The following is a 16,017-nucleotide window of genomic DNA, read 5'->3' on the forward strand; positions in this document are numbered from 1 at the left end:
ATTTTGAAAAATCTGCCTCAGTAAAATTTCAGTACCAGAGCTGACCTCAACTCTGGTTGTCGTGTCTGTTCTGTGTTGCCAGTTAGGTTCTACCACAGCAGCGGTCTCTGTCTGTATGATGTGACATAGCTAACCTTGATTCTGTGATTTGTATGGGACACTCTAAAGTCTGCCCTCAATCATTGGAATCACATCTCATATAAGTGTAGATGAATATTCAGCAGCAACTTTTTGAATTCCATATTTTCGTGTTTGCTTCCTTCTAAGTCAGGTTTCTGTCCTCCCGGTGACTCGGCCCTCTTCCACCCCAGTCCTGCTGCCTCTGTGTATTCAGATTACATCTGGGTGATCTTTCTTTCTCTGACAGTGTTTTTTGGTTGGTTTTTTTTTTTTTTGGTTTTTATTTTTTTGAGATGAAATCTTGCTCTTGTCGCCCAGGCTGGAGTACAGTGGTGCGATCTTGGCTCACTGCAACCTCCACCTCCCAGGTTCAAGCGATTCTCCTGCCTCAGCCCCTCAAGTAGCTGGGATTACAGGCGCGTGCCACCACACACCCCGCTAATTTTTGTATTTTCAGTAGAAATGGGGTTTCACCATGTTGGCCAGGCTGGTCTCGAACTCCTGTGCTCAGGTGATCCGCCAACCTCGGCTTCCCAGAGTGCTGGGATTACAGGCATGAGCCACTGTGCCCAGCCTCTAACAGTGTTTTATCCCTTGTCGTGCACACTAATTATATCCTGGCACTTGGCTCTGTAGTTGTTTTTATATCAGTCTTGCCTAACCAGTTAGAATCATAGACTACTTGAAGGCATGAATAACAGTCCACATTTTATCTATTTATTTATACATCTCTCATTACTTCAAAAAATGATTTGAGCATATTTCTTTTATATGACTGTGTTTTGACCTTGGTCAAGGTGGTAGACATCTGATTAAGGAGGGTCAATAATTTATGAACTCAGAACACACAGAACAGAGGACTTTTTGTTGTTGTTTTTAATTTATGATTTATATCTATTTGAAAGTCCAGCAAAGACACGTCATATTTCTCAAATCAACTTTAGAGAAAAACAAGAACGTGAAGCTGAGACTCCCCCAGTCAATGAGAAAGTTTTGATACCAAACCTATTAAATACAAATTAAATCTCTTTTTCTATGAACATTTGCATATTATCTCTGAAAGTAGATGTATGCCTTGAATATAAATTTTCCTTACAATATGGATTTCTGTGATATTGGGAATCTATGTTTTATAAAGGAACAACTGCTGCAGTCCTGTGGCTCATGATTCCTTAGCAGCTGTGTCCAGCTGGTGGTCCACATTCCCGCTACTTCTTCAGTGAATGGAAACATTTAGGTCAATATTGATATAAAACTTCATGAACTTTCTTCTCTTTCAGCTTTGGTTCGCCTTTGTTAATGGATTTTCTGGGCAGATTTTATTTGAACGTTGGTGCATCGGCCTGTACAATGTGGTAAGCATTCTTCATCTCTATCTGATAGCATGCAGAACTTAGAACTTCAGTGACATTCCTTCACTGTTTATGTCTGGGAAGTGTATCTAAGTCAATCATCTGTATACTTAGCAGGCAGCACAAATACATCTTTGGGCCCTTTGTTGCTGTGAAACATCCTGCAGAAGCCCAAACTCTCCACACATGGTTTCAATCATAGCAGATCATTCTTGAATAACCCCATGAAATTATTAACCCATATATCTTGATAATAGACCCTTGTTACCCCCTTACTAAATGCCTGTGCAACACTTTCGTGTTTTTAGCTCAAGTACAAATTTCTGAACTACATCTAAACTCATTCCACTTCATTATTTTTGTTCTGAATTCTTAAACATAGATACAAATATACAGTGCGTGATCTGGTGTCCGTTCTGTCCTTCCTGAAAGGGTATCTGACCTTGTGGAAGAACATTTTCTCCTGCAGTTAGAGCTAAAATAATGAATTCTGACTTCCAGCTACTGTGGAGGATGGTAATCAGCTCATCTGGTATTTTTTATGATTTTCAAGTTCCTTTTTTATTACTTTTTATAACTATGATGAATTCAGAAGCTAGAAATAAATATAAACTGTAGCTAAAATGGCTCAGTAGCTGCTTAGCTTTCTTGCTTTTTGTTTCACTGGCAGGAAGAACTAAGGGGCTTCTAGCTGAGCACTCTAGAGACCCTAGAATGGCCCATTGTTTTAGTTGTTCTCTCACTTGCCTTCAATCCTAACTCTGCTCCGTGGGAATTTACATTCTGAAGCAGCCATCATAAATAAATGTGGATGGAAGTTACCAGACATACAATAATAAAACCTATGGTGGTATAAATCCATTGGTGGCTACATATTTAAGTCTTCCATGCTTTCACCCCCCTTTATTGAATAACCTCAGTGCTGGGTGCTGATGTAAAATGCTGCATGCAGTAGTTTGCCCTGGCCCTGTGTAGCTTGCAGGTTAAGAGGGTCAAATGTGTGGATTCAGACACCTCCAAGGAGGACTGGGTCCAGATCTTGAGTTGAAATTGTGTTGGTGAGTCAGTAACTGTGTTAACTTGCTGCAAAGTACACTAGCGCATTTCTTGCTGATACTGATGCCCTAAAAGACAAAGATTAGGAGTGGTAAGAACAGGACAGAATTGATGTCCATTCCTCTTCTGTGCTAAAAAAAGCTACTCTGACTACCTACCCATGGATGGGGGCTCCAGGGCCTCCCCTTTGTGTATTAAGGGGAGATCACAGATTGCTAACTCTGTACCTCCTGAAACTATTTTGAATAGGTTAAAGCTATGCAACCATTTGGGGAAAATACGCAGAATGCTCCATGATTATTCAGTGCTTGAAAGGGTCAGGTATCAATGGAGTTGACACTTCACACAAACACATGCCACATCCCTATTTTAGAAACAAAATGCTGAGACCTAGGAGAGATTTTGTGGTAGAGCCAAGGACAGGTATAGATATAGATATATAGATATATAGATATCACCCGCTTATAGCATGAGTGGATTTTAGCCTGATTTTTATGCTCAGGGCACGAGGGCTGGATTCTTTTCCTAGCTCCATGCAGTCTTGGCCAATTCAAATGAATCCAACAGATTTTATTGAGTGCCTACTACACATAAGATGCTGACAGGCTAGAGGGCAGTGTTGGTCAAAATAAGGCCCACAGACCATTTGCAGGAGAATAACTAGGGTTTATTTGAAAAATGCAGATTCGTGGGCCCCACCCCAGATTAACAGAGAGTATCTCAGACATATTGCAGTTTTTGCCTTTTTTTTTTTTTTTTTTTTTGTGAGACTGGATCTTGTTCTGTCACCTAGGCTGGAGTGCAGTGTCGCCATCACTACTCACTGTATCCTTGACCTCCCTGGCTCAAGCAATCCTCCCACCTCAGTCTCCTTAGTAGCTGGGACCACGGGCAAGTGCCACCACAGCCAGCTAATTAAAAAAAAAATTTTGTGGAAACGAGGTCTCACGATGTTGCCCAGATTGGTCTCAAACTCCTGGGCTCAAGCAATCCTCCCACCTCGGCCTCCCAAAGTGGCAGGATTACAATCATGAGCCGCAAACTTTTCCAGTTATTGTTATGCACAACCCTAGGGTTGGGATTATATTTTATGCAGTTTTTCTGTCCCCTAAACTATAGGGAGAGTACACTGTGATAGAAAAGTGTATTTCAAGGTGAAAGGGCCTAGGTTACCGCAGAGTCCACAGTGCAGGCATTGAAGTGGGCTGCCAGTGAGTGCTGGCAGTTGGGATGGAATGGTCAAGGATCTGCCAAGTGAACTCAAAGGCGCCACTGGACTCTGGACTTGCTCATACTGGAGGGGCCAAACCTTTTGGGAACATGGAGACTTGCCCCCATGAAAATTGTTTTGGTGACATTTGTATAAAATAAATAGAAATTTAGAGAAAAGTTACAAAAAAGATACAAAGAACTACTATTTACCCTTCACCCAGATTGAACAGTAATTTGCGTTTCCCCCAGTTGCGTTATCTTTCTCCATACTTGTACACATGCAGACATGCCTACACTCATGCACACACTAGTGAATGCATTTATTTCTGACCCAGTGGAGTATTACAAACATTATGTCCCTTTCCTGCTTAACACTTTAGTCAACAGTAGCAAGAGCTTCCTCTTATACAACCAAAGGATAATGATCAAATCTGAAACATTTAACATGGATTTAATACTATTATCTAATTCATCTTAATCCGTATTCCAGTTTTGCCATTCTTGCTCCAAAAATGCCCTATTTAGCAGTTTTTCCAGTCCAGGATCATTCTAGAGACTGCCTGCAACAGAACATTTGTGATGTGGAAGGCATTTGCTAGTGACCCTCCTCTTCTGGGCTGGGTTCTCCCGTCATTTTCTTCATGCAGTATTTCTCTCCTGCTTTTTCTTCTAAATGGACTCTTTGATTCTGCAAGTCAGCTAAAGTAGCAAGTCATTGTTTCTCAAACTGATTTTCTTTTTTTTTTTTTTGAGACGGAGTCTCGCTCTGTCACCCAGGCTGGAGTGCAGTGGCGCAATCTCAGCTCACAGCAAGCTCCACCTCCCAGGTTCACGCCATTCTCCTGCCTCAGCCTCTCAAGTAGCTGGGACTACAGGCGCCCGCCACTGTGCCCGGCTAATTTTTTGTATTTTTAGTAGAGATGAGGTTTCACTGTGTTAGCCAGGATGGTCTCAATCTCCTGACCTTGTGTTCCACCCGCCTCGGCCTCCCAAAGTGCTGGGATTACAAGCATGAGCCACCACACTCGGCCTCTCAAACTAATTTTCATAACAAATTAATAGCATTAAAACAGACTTGAGGCCAGGTGCATTGGCTCACACCTATAATCCCAGCACTTTGGGAGGCCAAAGCAGGTGGATCACCTGAGGTCAAGAGTTCGAGACCAGCCTGGCCAACATGGTGAAATCTCATCCCTATTAAAAGTACAAACATTAGCTGGGCGTGACAGTGTGCACCTGTAATCCCAGCTACTTGGGAGGCCGAGACAGGACAATTGCTTGAACCAGGGAGGCGGAAGTTGCAGTGAGCTGAGATCACACCACTGCACTCTAGCCTGGCCAACAGAGCAAGACTCTGTCTCAAAAACAACAATAACAACAACAAACAGGCTTCTTCCTAAGTAATGAATGAATGCTGTCCCAGAAGATTTTCATTATATCCATAGTCAAATTTCTTTTTTTTTCTTTTTTCTTTTTTTTTTTTTGAGACGGAGTTTCACTCTTGTTGCCCAGGCTGGAGTGCAATGGCACAATCTTGGCTCACTGCAACCTCTGCCTCCCGGGTTCAAGTGATTCTCCCGCCTCAGCCTCCCGAGTAGCCAGGATTACAGGTGCGCACCACCACGCCTGGCTAATTTTTTATATTTTTAATAGAGACGGGGTTTCACCATGGCCAGGCTGGTCTTGAACTCCTGACCTCAGGTGATCTGCCCGCCTTGGCCTCCCAGAGTGCTGGGATTATAGGCGTGAGCCACTGTACCCAGCTCATTTTGTTTTGTGGGTAGAATGAGACTAAAAATACCACGAAGGACCAAGGCTACTAGGATCAAATGGATTTCAGCTAAATTTTATGTCTTTTATAATGCAGAGAACACTCTAGTATTATTTAACCTCTTGCAGAAAATGAGTCCTGTTGTTAAGCCAGCATCATTTGAGAAAGAAAACTGTAGGCCAGTCTCACTTATAAACATAAATACAAAAATTCTACATACAATATTGTCAAATGGAGTTCAATAATATATTAAAAGAAAAATTTCGTGACAAAGTGAGATTTATTTTAGGAATACAGGAGGCTTGAAATTAAACATCTTTCTAAATATCACTATATCAATAAAATAAGAAAAACATGATCCCATCAGCAGATGCTACAAAAATGTTTGAAGCAATTCAGCTGCCATTCCCAAAATAAGAACTCTAAATAAAATAGGAATAGAAAAAAGCCATTTAACCAGAATTCAGATCATTTACAAAAACCAGTAGCATGCTGCCCAAAATGGTAAAATTCTGAAATAGTTTCATTTAAAATAAGAAATTAATCAAGATGCCTGCCATCACTATATAATTCATTGTTTTCGTATTTTCAGCAACTGCAAAGAAGATTACAAATATTGGGAAAACAATGAACAATTTCTGTACTTATACGCATATGCTCACAGAAATATGGTAATGTAAATATGTCCATATACGATTGTTTATCTAGAAAACAAAAAATACCAGTAGAGAAATACTCGAATTATAAGATAATTTGATAAAGTGATCAGATAAATGATAAATATATTTTAAAAATCAATAGCCTTTTTCTAGCCTAGCAATAAATAGCTTTTTTTTTTTTTTGCTCTAGCAATGGACACTAGAAATGCAAAGGAAGTAAGAATTCTTTCAAAAAAGCAATTAAAATTATACATTGCATAGGAAAAATGTTTACAGTACCTACGTTTTTAAAAGTCTTATTGAACAAATGGAAAAGCATACTATTTTCTTGTATGGGAAGACTTAGTATCATAAAAGATACAACTCTTCTAAAATTAATATAAATATATATGATTCCACATAGACTCAATCCCAATAGGTGAATGTTTTGGGAGGAAAGGGGAAGTTGCATAAAGTTATATTAAAATATAAATGGAATTTACACGTATCTGAGAATAAATATGTAAAGCATGCTCAAAAAAAATCATAAAAGTAGACTTATTTTTACTAAATATCAGACTATACTATGAAGCCACCATAACCAAATCACTGTTATTGACAAATAAGTTGGAGATTCTAGAACTACATTCCCGTTCTAGAGTCTAGATGTGTAATACATGAGAATTTGATTAGCCCTAAAGGTGATCTTTCAATGTAGTGGGGAAAGTTTGGCCTCATTAATTACATTGTCACAACTGGCTCTTTATCTGGAAAAAAATGGACTCCTATATAGAAAAATTAATTCCAGATATATTAAAGACTTAAATGTGGAAAATAAAATAGTAAAATCCTACAAGACACTCCTGGAAACATGTACTTTTCATGGAAGAGTAACTTCTGTAGCCACAATTGGACATGCAGAAGCATTTCTTGGCCATTTAAATATTAAAAGCTTTTATATGGCAAAAGAACCCATTTAAAAAACCAATAGACAAAGAGTGCATTTGCATGAAATTTCGTAATATAAAGACAGAGTTGATATCTGTTCTACTCAAAGAACTCTTTAAAAAGAGGATAAACCATGGATAGAAAGTAGACAAAAGACATGAGTAGACATTTCACAGAACTGCAAATGCAGATAGCCAGCAAATGTATGAAAACATGCTCCAACTCACTGGTAGTTGGGGAAATGCAGCTTTTTAAAGTAAGAAGTAGACAAAAGACATGAGTAGACATTTCACAGAACTGCAAATCCAGATAACCAACAAATGTATGAAAACATGCTCCAACTCACTGGTAGTTGGGGAAATGCAGCTTTTTAAAGTAAGAAGTAACATCTTTAATTTTTAAGACTGGAGAACATGAAAAGATCAATGTAACAACCATTGCTGATAGGGAAATAGCGAACTATCTATGATTGTCTTTTGCAATGGGAGAGGAAAATGCTTTCAAAATCCTTTGAAAGGCAGAATCTAGTAAAATTAAAAATGCGTGTATCCTTTTAACTCTCCTGCTGGGCCTTCTTCCCATAGAGATAAAAGAAAAAGCCTGTATGTTATAATATAATATAGATATGTATTACATAATGTTTGTGGTAACAAAGAACTGGAAAGAAAATGAATGTCTGTCAGTGGGTGAATGGCTAAAAAAAATGGCACATCCATACTATGAATTATTATGTGACCATTAAAAGACTGCATTAGCATCAAACCCAAGGGACTTGGGGGGCTTTCTGTAATGTATTGTTTAGCAAGAAAAGCATGATGAAGAAAAATGTGTATAATGTATAATGTCTACTTTTTTGGTTGGCAGGAGACAGGGTCTCATTCTGCGGCCCAGGCTGGAATGCAATGGTAGAATCATAGCTCACTGCAGCCTCAACCACCTGGGCTGGAGCAGCCCTTTCGCCTCAACTTCCCAAGTAGCTGGGACTACAGGCACACACTGTCTTGGTGTGTTCTGTGAAATTGAGACAGGGTCTTGGTGTGTTGCACAAGCTGGTCTCGAACTCCTGTCTTGGCCTCCCGAAGTGCTAGGATTGCAGGCAGGAGCCACCATGACTGGCCAGTGTCAACGTTTTATGAAACAAATTATGATCCCTAACGTGTGTGTGTGTGTGTGTGTGTGTGTGTGTGTGTGTGTGTGTAGTATGCTATAGGCAGAGTGGAAAATATGTAGGCATGCTGGGCTTCATTATAGCTTGGTGATGAAGGGCAGGGGAGAATTTGAAGATGGGTAGAAGGAGAAGCTCAAGTTTAAAAAAAGAAAAAGACTGCCACATAAACAGTAGGCATGACATCACATGTACACATGGATGCAGAGCAATGGAGGTGAGGGTATGTACTAAGGAAGTGTGCATGGCTCCTGGCTTCTGGTAGAAGCTCTGTCCAGCTATAAAACAGACAATTTTTGTTGTTGTGAGGAAAGTGAGTGCAACAAGTCTCCTGTGGATTTCTCCTTGAAGTCTTTGTAGCACATTGAAATCCCAGGGCTGCTTTCCATTCTGCCGTGGACTGAAGGAAGAGTGTGAGAGTTTTACTGACTCTACTCACCACACATCTGATTGCCTGCTCCTGATAGACTTGGGAACAGCTTCCTCTGGCCATATACTCCATCTCCAAATAGCTAGTGTGAGTTCAGAATTATCTTCCAGACGCACGTCCAATTCCCACAGGCCTGAGAGCTTGCTGGGTTTGTGGGTGGGAATTTGAGGGACACTCAGCAGCAAGTGACCCAGGCTCTGTGAACCATTCCCAGAACCAAGCAGGAGAAGGACCCTCAGGGACAACACATCCTGAGTTAAAATGACATGTTTCTTCCAAGCACCTTCCTCAGCTCCTGCTTGATCTTTCTAAAACACAAATGTGAGTACAGGTGAAAGTCAAAAGTCTTGCAAGGCACCATCTGCCCAAGAACTCATTGTCACTGGAGATTGTTTGGTCTGGTCTCCTTCCTATCCTTGCCTTACACTGCACCCATGGCCAGCGACCATCCTGTGTATCTTAGAAGGTTCCTCATCCAAAGACAAAATTACAACAATTTAAAGATCGAATTGGCTTTTATTAGCCATTCTGGAATTGGGTAACATCTCATTCCATGAAACAGAATGAGTGCTCTGATGAGCTGTGCAGAGGAGGCCAGCTTTATAGGCAGAAAGGGGCTAAGGAAACAGATGCAGAACAAAAAGTGATTGGTTGTTTCAAAGTGACTTTCTTTACAGAGTTCAAACAGGGGACTTCGGTATCATGCTGCCTCAGGTAAACTGGGCCCTTTCTGGTGCCCAGGTAAACCGGTTGCTGTGAATCTCCTGTTTTTTGTTTGCTTGTTTGTTTGGTTTTTTTTTTTGGAAAATTGGCCTGTTTCAAAGTTTAGTTTGATGACACAGCTCTTAGCACAAGTAACACCATTTTGGTTTGGTCAGGTCTGCTGGGGCCAGTGCAGGAGCTCAGTCCAAACAGTGGCCTCCTGTAAACATTGATCAACACCTCCAAACAGGCATGCTGATGTCTCAGAACTTTATAAGGGGTGCATCTCTCATGGGACTCCTTCCTCGCCCACATCCCTGTCATCTTGCCAAATCATGTTGGTCCAATACCTTGTAGGTCAGATACTCTTTGGTGCAAGAATCCTTTAGTGAGTCTCCCTTCTCCTTCTGTGTCCTCCCCCAACAGGTATTAATAGTTTTGCAGAGCTCTGCGTTTTGTATATTTATCTCTATGCTTGTTGCCCCACTCCCCCACCCCCACTTGTGCAGTAGATGGCGTTCCTGGAGGTCCTAATTCCTTTCCTTCTTTCTTCTGTTTGTAAATCTCTCCATGCCTGGTGCTTATCACAGTGTCTAGCCCATAATTCATTTATAGTAAATGTCTGTTGAATGAATAAATGGATGAAGTACATTATGCTTCCTGAAATTTGAGTATAACGTCAGGATGGAAAGTTGTAAATTTTACCTCAGCTAGCGCGAACAGAAAACAAAGCAACACGTCACACAGCTAACTGTGGCATGATTCCACATCAGTCCTCATTTTACAAAGGAAGGTAGTTGCTAATTTAACAAGAAATCTTGGCTAATCAGGTAATGTATGATGTTTTTAGTGTTCAGTGTATTCATTTGATAGTGATTAACGTAAAAATGGTCTTTCATTTATTTCCTTTGTTTGGAGGGTGTCTGGGGATCTGTGAATCAGGGAGTCTCAGGTTTGGACTTGACTGGAAATGAAGTCATCATTTGGTAGAAGGGAACACTGAAGCCGTGTGGATCGGAAGGGCTGCTCTTAATGGCTCATTGTTCTCCCTGCAGATTTTCACTGCTTTGCCGCCCTTCACTCTGGGAATCTTCGAGAGGTCTTGCACTCAGGAGAGCATGCTCAGGTTTCCCCAGCTCTACAAAATCACCCAGAACGGCGAAGGCTTCAACACAAAGGTAAACAGGGTGTGATCTCAGAACTGTCACCTCAGAAAGGCGTGGCTGTTTGATTCTAGTCATCTGCCTAGGAGATAGTTGAAGCTTGAGAAAGAACATTTGAGAAGTGCTGAGAACACGATCCACTCACCCCGCCACCACACACACACACACACACACACACACACGCGCCACAAGCTCAGTGAATTCAAGACGCCTTCTCAGGTGATGGGTCCATGCTGCGTGGGCTGCAACCTTTGGTCCCAGTGTGTTGACTCCTTCCCGCTTCTCCCCGTCAGCCCCTGACATCAGTGTGGGCAGCAGCTCCCATAGCCCAGGTTCAGGATCCGCTGTCAGAGACCTCCCTTGCACAGTCTTGCAGCCCCATGTGGAGGCCTGATGGCAGCTTACCTAGCTGTTGCTGGGTTTGTCATTTGAAATAAAATGTGTCTTTAGCTAGTGCGTAAAATTGGCCAGATACAAACTCAGGGATCATATGAGTTGCGGGGGTTTCGTTTGGTTTTGTTTTTCTGGACCAGAGAATCAGAAAGGAAACAAACAAACAAACAAAAGCTATAGGTGATCCTGACAAACCCACGCCAAAGCTGGGTGGGCTGGTAAAGGAGTCGTGCAGTCTCAGCAGAGGGGTCTGCCACACAGATGCCATTTGCAGGTGAAAGTGGCAGAGTGCTTGGGTGACCCCATCCAAAGAAAAGAGAGATGTGTGCCTGGGCACAGAGGGGCAAAATGTGAGCATGGCTGCATGGCCTTGTTTCTGCCTCAGGTCTTTGCGCAGGGGGGATTCAGAAGTTTAGACAGAGGTCCGTTGCACAGTTCACCTCCAGTACTGTGTGCTGGTGGTGGTCACGATTTGTGTGCGTGGTTCCTGGGTCGTCAGCGAGGACACGGGGAGTCACCTCGCCAGGCCTCAAGGATAGAACAGTCTCCCAGGGCCTTACTTCTGAGCCAGATGTTCCTGACGTCCCTTACAGCCGCTTTTTTCTGGGGAGGCTTACTAGTTACATCCGAGGCAAGGAAGAAACAGAAGGGCTCCTTATTGGTTCTACTGTCTCCTACATCCAAAGAAACTTGAGGGACTCGTTTTACCAATCCTTGTTGACTGTGATTCCGTTAATGGGAAAATATGATCCATTTTCACTGCATTATTTACATAAATCCATTTTCTTTTTTTTTTTTTTTTTTTGAGACGGAGTCTCGCTCTGTCGCCCAGGCTGGAGTGCAGTGGCACAATCTCGGCTCACTGCAAGCTCTGCCTCCCGGGTTCACCCCATTCTCCTGCCTCAGCCTCTCCGAGTAGCTGGGACTACAGGCGCCTGCCACCACGCCCAGCTAATTTTTTGTATTTTTAGTAGAGACGGGGTTTCACCGTGGTCTCGATCTCCTGACCTCGTGATCCGCCCGCCTCGGCCTCCCAAAGTGCTGGGATTACAAGCGTGAACCACCGCGCCCGGCCAATCCATTTTCTATAGAATTTGAATTCAAAGGCCACTTGAGATGGGAAGTAAGAGCTGAGAATGCACGGAAACTTATCTGCAGGCACTTTAAAGAATTTTTTTTTTTTTTTTTTTTAGGTAGAGAGGTCAGAGTTCGTGCAAAATGAACATTTAAAGCAGGGGGAAATTCCATTGTCTTCTAATAACATTTTTCACTATTTTCTGTTGTCTTACCACTACTTAGGCTCAAACTATATGATAATTCCCAGGGACAACTTGTAGATGTTTAAATAAATTTAAGCTGGCTTTAATAGTTAATAACTCTGTCATCACAGTGGTTAAAACAATGATTGTGATGTATTAGTGAAACTAAAGTTTAGAATAAACTAAACCTTGTGTTCTTTTTTCTGACCTTTAAACATTAAAATAAAGAGAATTTTCAAATATGCATATTATCTAAAATCCCAAAAATAAAAGAAAAAGTTGAATGAGAGGGATTTGAAGTAGTAAAAGAGTGAGAATGCCATGTAAAAATTTACAAGTGGAATGTTTTCAGTGCTTTTTTTTTTTTTTTTTTTTTTTGAGACGGAGTCTCACTCTGTCGCCCAGGCTGGAGTGCAGTGGCGCAATCTCGGCTCACTGCAAGCTCCGCCTCCCAGGTTCACGCCATTCTCCTGCCTCAGCCTCTCCGAGTAGCTGGGACTACAGGCGCCCGCCACTACGCCCAGCTAATTTTTTTTGTATTTTTAGTAGAGACGGGATTTCACCGTGGTCTCAATCTCCTGACCTCGTGATCCGCCCGCCTCAGCCTCCCAAAGTGCTGGGATTACAAGCGTGAGCCACCGCGCCCGGCCTTCAGTACTTTTAAGACATCCCATCCGCCCCGATACAGTTTAATTGTTATGAAGAGACACAGTTTTAGTCTCTTCTTAACAATTTTGACCTAGTACCCTTTTTCTGGATGTTTGTAAAATGTTGTTGTCTCTCTTACAATGCTAAAGAAAACTGATCAGAGTGAATTTTTCACATGTGGATAGATTGTGTTGGTCTGCATATGTGTGAGTAGTTTAGGTCTTTGTAACTAAAGTAATATGATCTGGAGATAATCCAGTTATTTGTATGTAAAAATTAAATAATTGATTTGGGTGGGCCTTTTTTTTTTTTTTTTTCCAAATTCAAGAATAATACGCTACTCCTGGAACCGTGCAGCGCACGGCCAGGATCCTTCACAATGTGGCATTTGTTGAGAGTTCCACAGAGGTCAAGCGTTTTGGTCAGCTCCTGACTCCCTTGGTTTGTTTTTCCTTAGGTTTTCTGGGGTCACTGCATCAACGCCTTGGTCCACTCCCTCATCCTCTTCTGGTTTCCCATGAAAGCTCTGGAGCATGGTAAGGGCTGTGTGATTTCACCTGTCAGCAAGGAGCTTTGCAGCCGTTCTGCTGCCTGTGTGTTCACAATTTTTTTTTTCCAGTTCTGCAGAACAAGAGATCACAGGAACACATTTTAGAGGAAAAACATACCTAAAGCATAATGAGAGCTAGTCCCAGGTTTATAGCTGTTAGGTTTCATCAGTTCTGGCTTTGAGAACCCATTTTCTTTCCAGTTGACTGGATAGTTTGTGTACTAGGAATTCTCAACTCAGTTTGTAAAAACTATTTGGGTCAGAGATCTTCAAGGAAAGCCCTGTACTATAATGAAATGTTGACGCTTTTTGTCCGTGGTTTGAAATTCTCTGTTAATTACTTGGACTTTTATTTCCAAGCCTCCCCTACCCATACGCAGAATAACTCAAATCTTATAAGAGATGAATCTTATTCCTAGCTTTCTGAAAGAGTGTCCTGTCCTTGATGTATGCCTTTTGAAATTAGAGTTTGAGAACTAGTTCTCCAGATTGATGTTTGTCTTTACAGCTAAAAGAGGATGTCTGAGAACTGTGGCAGACTCCGTGTTTTTTCACACTTCTTCATACATCCAGAACGTGGCCTCCTAAAGAGACATATTTTTATTCTCAGAAAATAAAAATGTATCATGAGAATGCTACTCTTTCATCCCTCTCAAATAGTAATAATCCCCCTGGGAAAAACTACTCCAAATGTTGACTAGACAAGGCCCTTTATTGTTCAAAGAACCAAAGAATATAAAGTTTCCAAGCGTCTTTGTTTCTTTGTCAGTGAGTTTTATGCTTCCAACAGAAAATGACTCATCCTTACTGATATTCTTTAACCTATTAAATACTGACAGACAAAATGCATGCACTGCCATTTCCTTATGCCACGTGACATATTCTTTCAGTTTCATCAGAACTCTTTTTCCTTTGAGGGTTCCTAAGTCTTTAAATCAGAGAATACAATTTTATGCTTTCTAGCCCGACCCCAAAAAAGAGCATTCTAGTGAAATCGTTTTCTTTTAACTTGAAACCCTTCTTGTGATTCATCTTTACTCGGTGGATTTAATTTATTTTAAAATGGTTTTGTAAATAAGAGTGTGTACATATAAGAGTTTGGGATGTGATTTTGTTTCAGAGGCTGTGATATTTTGGTGACAGACTCAGCCATCATTGTAGCAGGAAGGATTAGTGATGGGAAATGGTATGTCTGATGAGCATAAGAGAAATTTGAGCAATTATCCTCTGTACCTGAGCCCAGGCTTTGGTACTTAAGAGTCTGCAAATATCATGAACTAGCCACAAGTACTCTCTGAAGACCCCTTACTACTTCTTATCTAGACATCCTACTCTGTTCCTAACTCAGAATTGCTTGCCTTTTGACTCTCAGAAGCTTTACAAGATGGTCATTTATTTACCTGCTTCAAAAGGAACTAATGTGGCCGTTCTGCAGTGGAGACGATGGTTTTCTAATCCTGGAATTATGATCATATACTCTCAGTTGGTGCCTTGTAGTTTATGGTGAAATTGCTATAGTTTACCCAGATTCCATTATGTAAGTCCATTCATTCACCTAACAGGGTCAGTGTTTAAAAGGAGGTAAACTCCCAGCAGTTGCTAACTTACCTAAGAGATAGCACTAAGTGAGTTTTAAATTAGTTCTGCTGTGGTTATCTAATTCTTCCAGATTTGGCAAATTACCTGGCAGCCAGCCAATAGAATGCTTTTTTCCTCTTTTTATTGTCACCGTCATCATCAGTGTCATTATTTCCTTGTATTTATTGAGCCTCCAGCATAGGGGTTTTCTTTGAGTTGTGTTGCAAACAATAATCTATTGAGCGAAACTGTGTAAAGTGAAGTAAATTGCAAATATTAAGTGTATCAGAACAACAGAGGGACATTGGTGTTCTTGGTCATTAGTTGACTTCCCCTAACAAATGGAATATTTTAGAATTAATTTCTAAATTCTCACTGTTAGTACAGAGAAAAAAATCATTATATTATTGCTCATTAACCTTATTCCTGTTATGTTCAAGACACTGTGGTAGATTCTAAGGGTGACAGTAGATAGATCAATGTCGGTCTCACCTTCAAAGAGTTTGTAGTATGGAAAGGGAGAATAGATTTTGTCTTAGTCCATTTTGTGCTGCTATAAGAGTACCATAGACTGGGTAATTTATAGTGAACAGAAATGTATTTGGCGCATGGTTCTGCAGGCTGGGAAGTCCCAGGTCAGGGAGCTGGCTTCTTGTTAGGACCTGCTTGATGTGTCATCCCATGGTGGAAGGATATAGGGTAGAGAGAGAAGGAAGGAACCCATGCCAGCGACAACAGCATTAATGCATTCATGAGGGTGGTGCCCCCATGACCCAAACGCCTCCTATCAGGCCGCAGCTCCCAGCACCACTGCGTTGGAGATCAGACTTTCAACACATGAGCTTTGCGGGCTACATTCAAACCAGAGCAGATTTGCAAATGAATAACTCCAGTACAAGCTAAAAAATAGCTGTTTCAAGTAAACCATAGATAAAATGCTATTGGACATCAGAGGACTGAGAGACGCCTTTCATTTGGAGTTATTAGTAGCTTCCTAGAGGAGGTAATATTTAAGTTTAGCCATGAAATCCA

General features: G+C 41.3%; 1 protein-coding gene across 1 annotated transcript in view; it reads left to right on the plus strand.

Moving 5' to 3' along the window:
* ATP8A2 (ATPase phospholipid transporting 8A2) overlaps nucleotides 1-16,017 on the plus strand; it is a 695,753-nt gene that overhangs the window by 494,770 nt on the left and 184,966 nt on the right. The window contains exons 28-30 of the mRNA XM_055244084.2: nucleotides 1,401-1,475; nucleotides 10,450-10,572; nucleotides 13,315-13,393. Coding sequence (XP_055100059.2) covers nucleotides 1,401-1,475; nucleotides 10,450-10,572; nucleotides 13,315-13,393 — 277 coding nt within the window. The remainder of the gene's footprint in view (nucleotides 1-1,400; nucleotides 1,476-10,449; nucleotides 10,573-13,314; nucleotides 13,394-16,017) is intronic.

The sequence above is a fragment of the Symphalangus syndactylus genome, chromosome 15 (assembly GCF_028878055.3).
Source record: "Symphalangus syndactylus isolate Jambi chromosome 15, NHGRI_mSymSyn1-v2.1_pri, whole genome shotgun sequence".
Taxonomy (NCBI): Eukaryota; Metazoa; Chordata; class Mammalia; order Primates; family Hylobatidae; genus Symphalangus; species Symphalangus syndactylus.